Source organism: Kryptolebias marmoratus, linkage group LG23 (genome assembly GCF_001649575.2).
Source record: "Kryptolebias marmoratus isolate JLee-2015 linkage group LG23, ASM164957v2, whole genome shotgun sequence".
In the NCBI taxonomy this organism is placed as follows: domain Eukaryota; kingdom Metazoa; phylum Chordata; class Actinopteri; order Cyprinodontiformes; family Rivulidae; genus Kryptolebias; species Kryptolebias marmoratus.
Window position 1 is genome coordinate 642,908 of NC_051452.1, and position 5,758 is coordinate 648,665.

A 5,758-nucleotide genomic window follows, 5' to 3' on the forward strand; every position below is an offset into this window, starting at 1 on the left:
TTTCTCTCCTAGCGACGACTAATGTCTGTGCAGACGTTTTTGATGGGGAGCATCTTGAGCGGTAAGGATGGTGGGGGGTGGGGGGAGGCCTCCTGCAACAGATGGTATCCACGGAGCATCTTCAAGTGGATTCCTTTCATCCGGAATGTATGACACATTATTTTTTTAAAAAAAGAAGAAGAATCATCCTGTTAGTTTATTAGCTACGTGCCTGTCGGTCTGTTTCCACCGATGGGGGGGGCGGCGGGGGCCTAATACAAAACCCGGTGGTTGTCCAATAAAAGTGACCTGTGGGGTCAGGAGCGGCGCCTAATGATTTTTTTTCTCGCCCCCCTCTACCTGCCCGTAGGTTTTCTCAGAAGCGCGTCGCTGCCGGCCTCCCCCGCCTCTTGATTGCTCTGAGATTACTTTCCGCGCAGCGCAGACAGGCAATCACTCCTCCTCCTCCTCTTCCTCCTCTTCCTCCAGCCACCTCCGTCCTGTCTGACGCTCCCCGTCCGCCAGGCGGGGCCGACTCGGGCCCTCGAAACTCGTCGTTTTTTGTTTTTTTTTTGTTGTTCGAATTTTTCGTCCTTTTTAAAAATTTATTTATTTTTTTCCGTTTCCCTGCTGCCGAAGACGAGATGACTCAGTCCAATTAGGCGTTGCTTTTTTCGCTCTCTCGCAGTAAAATAACGGAGAAGTCCCTCGGGATGTTTTTTTTTTTTTCCCTTGAAGGCACCGTTCATACTCCGTAAGTGACAGTCTAATAAGACAGCTTTGTAAGATGAATTGCCCCCCATCGTATAAATGGCCCACTTAATGCAGCTGGTGCATTCCACCACTGCAAACAGAAGAAGGGGGGGTAGAGAAATCATAAAAAAAAAAAAATGCTTACAACACATTGCAGGAGATGCTAGGTTTCATTACAGATGTAGCAGGACAGAAGGATGGCTTCTGTGAGACTCAGTTTGGAATCTTCAGCTGTATTTCAGACACTGAGTGGCCCCCAGCGCAGCCGAAGTCAGAACAGTTTGCGCCAGATTCGGGAAAAGATCGCAACTTGCGAGGCCGGCAGACGTAAAACGGCAAGTCGCGGGACGGGTCGAGAGGAGGAAATCAGCGACGTCTCGTCATTTTTTTTTAACTTGCAGCTATTATTCAAAGCGGCAATTCGATGAAACCTCTGCAGACGCACATATAAAAGCTGATGATTTGCCTCGAAAAGGTCGGCTTGCAGACGGATAAAACTATCCCGGACGAGCCCCCAATGATGTACGTGACTTGACTGGGACTGGAGTGGCAGAATTGGCAAAGTAAAACTTTTTTTACATAAAAAATATTCTGAAAATCACCGACACCTGATGGCCATTTTATCGTCTTTCTGTTTAATAGAAATACGAAAAAAAAAAAAAAAAAAAGTCGTAAATATGAGGACATAGCTACGCAAAAAAAACCTGACGCTATGCCCCTATTTCTTTGAAGAAAATCGCATCTGAAATGTAAAAACGTGTGAAAAGCTAGGCAAGTCCCTTTATGCAGAAGCTGGTAGACCTACCTTCAGTTGGCCAAATCATCAGCCCTCCACCGCCGTGCTTGACAGTTGGCATGAGGTGTATTCGTATGTTTTAAGGTTTGGTTTTAGCTCCGCTTGGGCTCGCCGTCATATTTGTCAGTCTGGTCAAAATTACGCTTCATTTCTCCAATCGGCGGCCATTTAGAAAGCTATCCACACCAGGTAAGATATTAGTTGTTCATAACCTTCCCACTGAAGTCTGCTTCAAAAGGCCCGAACTGGTCCCCTTAACTCCCCTCAGTCATTCATATCTAAGGGTCCGGCCCAGGTGCGGGTCACCACTTATTCAGCGGAAACTCTTTTGTCACACATCAACCTGTCGGTATTTTCTTTCCATTTGCAAGCCAGATGACCGCGCACACATTCTCGTGAACACACACAGAGACACACACACGGAGGCAAGGCAGACAACTGGCCACGTGAAGTGATTTAAGGCAAGTATTATCAGAGTGTTATAGGTCATCGTCTAAATGAAGCGTGGTCGAACAGCGGCGGTCTCATTTCCACCGCCTGACCTTTTCTTGCTAGATGCTGGCAGAATGAGCGAGCTACATAGCTGACATTAATGACCCGCTCTCCTGCGCCCCGTTCTCTCCCTCTCCCAACTGGGACTGTCATTTTATCACTCCTCCTCCAGCGGCGTTTCCATCCTTTTGTTCAGCAAATTTCCAGGGTGAACTCGTGGCGAAAAAAAAATAAATTGGACAGTTCCTGTCAAAGATGCTGGCGCGGCATTAGACAACGCCGAAACGAATGGCTTCGCCAACGCGAGTCAGATAAAATAGGAAACTCGTACATACGAGTATATATAGCTGGAATAAAGATGCAGGGATTATTTTACAGATCTTTAAAAAAAAACAGATATTTAGATAGAAAAGTACAAGTTTATTAAAACAGGGTAAAGTTAAAGCTAATGGACTTGAATTTAAATCATCGAGTAGTCAGCATTTAACCAAAGTTATCAAAATTTAAACTCAAAGTAATTTTCAGGTTTGTATGTAATTAGTGTTGACTATATTAATATGGAAAGGCTTGTTAATTAGTCCTTGAACTCCCAAAATGGCTAACTAGCTGCCTAGCTAATGGCAGCAAACCCAGAGCTAGTAACAAACTAGCTTCGTAGTTGGTTAGCAGTTAGCATTAGCTTTTTTAGCCTCTTTATGTGGAAGTGTTTTGTTTAATTTTCCTCAATTCTTTTTTAATTCTTGTACTTAAATCTCATTTAACCAACACGCTAACATTTTTCAAACTCAGAAAAACTCGTTATAATCCATTTTAATTACAGAATGGGTTTGGAATTGGTTCATTAAGGCTAATGCCAACAATTATTCATTACGTGGCAAATTTAGAAGTTTGTTTTTCTTTAATGGTTATGTAATTCACTAGTTAGATCAACTGGAGGTAGTAAACATTTTTAGCATCATCAGCGACACAAAAGAGTTGGTGCTAGAAATGCTAAGCTATACACAAGGTTGTTAATTAGCCCTTTAACTCCCAAAATAGCTAACTAGCCGTTTAGCTAACAGCAACTAACCCAGAGCTTTTCTTTGAGTTAATATGACTATAAATAAAACTAGCTTTGACGTTATTTAGCAATTAGCTTTAGCATTTTTAGCCTTTTATATGGAAGTGTTTTGTTTAAATGTCGTCATTTTTTAATTCTCCTAGTTAAATCATATTTAGCCACATGCTAACATTTTGAAAAATAAAACTCAAGCTCCATTTTAAAGACAGAAAAGGTTATGAGTTGGTGCATTAAGGCTAACACCAACATTAATTTTTTATGATGTCAACTTGGTTATTTTCTTTAACAGTTAAAGTTGACTAGTTAACCTGACTAGAATTAGTTAACATTTTTAGCACACTACACTAGAAAGAGTTGGTGATAGAAATGCTAATTTGTCCTTTAATTACCAAAGTAGCTAACTAGCCATCTAGCTAACAACACAAATTAGCTTTGCAGTTGTTAGCACTTAGCCTTAGCGCTTTTAGCCTTTCATATAAAATGTGTTTTGTTTAAATTTGCAAATTTTTTTATTTTTCCTTGTTAAATCCAAATTAAACCAACATGCTAATAAATTTTCTATTTACCACTATCTGTTACACGAGAAATAGTTGGTGCTAGAAATGCTAATTTGTTCTTTTATTACCAAAGTAGCTAACTAGCCGTCTAGCTAACAACACAAATTAGCTTTGCAGTTGTTAGCACTTAGCCTTAGCACTTTTAGGCTTTTTTATATGAATGCGTTTTGTTTAAATTTGCTCATTTTTTAATTTGTCCTGGTTAAATCCAAATTAAACCAACATGCTAATAATTTTTCTTTTTAACACCATCTGCTACATGAGAAAGAGTTGGTGCTACGAACACTAAGCTAGTTTTGTCGTTATGCTAACTCTTTTTATTCCACCCTCTGAAAAATATATTGCTGTTTTGAACAAATGTGCTTTAATGAACAATGAAAAATAAATCAAAGTTTAAAATAGATATTATTAATTTTTCTTTTTAGGGTGATATCTTTTATCACAATCCATTAAAACCGTCGACAAAGATCTGAGCGTATGGTTGCTAAAATTTAACTTTAAAACAAGAAGAAAATGCAGAAAAAGACGACGTACGTTAAGTCAGAAAACTGACTTTCGCCATCCTAGATATTTAAATAATTCGCTACTGGGGGGTCAAAAAGATGAAATAACTTGATCCTAAAGTTCTTTTTAGTTTGCACTGTTAAGACCTTATACAAAATGGTTTGTTGCATCGACTGCTGATCTTAAAAGTTGACGTAGTCCTTTGCAAATGTCACAGATAATTGTTTTATTCCACGTCACAAAACCAAGTTCTGATTGCGCGAATGTCATCTTTTCTCAATAACGTCTAATAAATGCTCCAAGCCGAGCGTCTCGGCGAGTCACCGCATCGGCGAGGGAGCAAACGAAGCACCGGCGAAGCCCGGGGAGCCAATAATGAACCAATAATAGACGCCCGGAGAGATATTAGTCAGCCTCCTCTCCTGTCCCTGTAGATGGTGGCGCCGAGACGCGTTCGCCTCCTGATGCCAGCGGCGAAGACGGAGACGGAGACGGGGACCAGCTCGTCCACCCGGGCCTGCAGTTCCGCGCCAGCCAGTACACGGACCGGATCTACTTGTACTCCAAGGTACTGTTGCCTGCCGGAGTCGTCAATTGGAAATGGTAACGTCGCGTTCAACTGGAAGGGCAGACGATGTGATTAAGTCTAAGGTTTAACTGGAAAGACATGAAATATTTTCCCCCTTTTTAAACTCTGTTATGGTTTGAAAATCCAACATGGTTGCTCTTTTCTAGCTCTAATGACCCATCGTTGAATCGGTATTACAAGGAATTCAAACAAAAATTCTTATTTGGTACATTTTATATCAACAGTTCACAATGGACAGACACACCACTCGGACACCTACCATAATAAACAAGAAGAATGAAAATAAATCGATAAAGAAATATAATATACCATCCTGCACCTTTTACCATAGGACAGAAAGGGACTTGGGAAATACCCTCCGTCCGTGTGGTTCATCTTGTGAGCTGGATAACGTGAAAAATAAGTGACGTACCGACTAACATTTTGGTGTGTGTATGCGTCTAGGCATAAGTAAGGTCCCTATTGAAAACTGGGTTGCCATGTCAGAAACCAAGATGGCCACTGACATTTATATACATATATATAATCGTATTTATGTAAACCAGCCACCCTTTTTTCTTTAGTGAAACTATACTTTTAAGGAAACAAAAACTATAAAGCATGATTCCCTCAAATGATTGGGGTGGCCGAAGATTATTCCGTTGTGGACACCATTAACCCCCCCTCTGGCTCCACCACTGCACATGGTGGCGGATAAAATGGCTCCCTTCGTTCTTTGGTTTTTTTTCGTTTCAAAATAATATTGCAAAAACAAAACAAGCAGGTTTTTTTTGTTTTTTTTTTCATTTTTAAAACGAAATTAGAAAAACGGCAACAGCAAAAATAAAAAAGGGGTACATTTTGGTTTTTTTAACTGCAATGATTAAACCAAAGACGAGCTTTTATTTTGTTGTTAATTCAACGGGACCTTATGGCGGAACCGGAAATGAAGACCTGAACTCCCGGCAGTCACCAGCAGGTGGCGGTAATGTCCTGATTTAATGACTTCCTTGGAATATGAAAGAAATCTTGTTGACGGTAAGATCATC

At 40.6% G+C, this 5,758-nt stretch overlaps 1 protein-coding gene across 7 annotated transcripts in view; it reads left to right on the forward strand.

Annotated features, from left to right (window-relative positions):
* Window positions 1–5,758, forward strand: part of zranb3 (zinc finger, RAN-binding domain containing 3) — a 100,468-nt gene that overhangs the window by 54,550 nt on the left and 40,160 nt on the right. For all 7 annotated transcript variants that reach the window (XM_037973946.1, XM_037973949.1, XM_037973950.1 and 4 more), the window contains exon 15: window positions 4,576–4,709. In XM_037973946.1, the coding sequence (XP_037829874.1) occupies window positions 4,576–4,709 (134 nt within the window). The remainder of the gene's footprint in view (window positions 1–4,575; window positions 4,710–5,758) is intronic.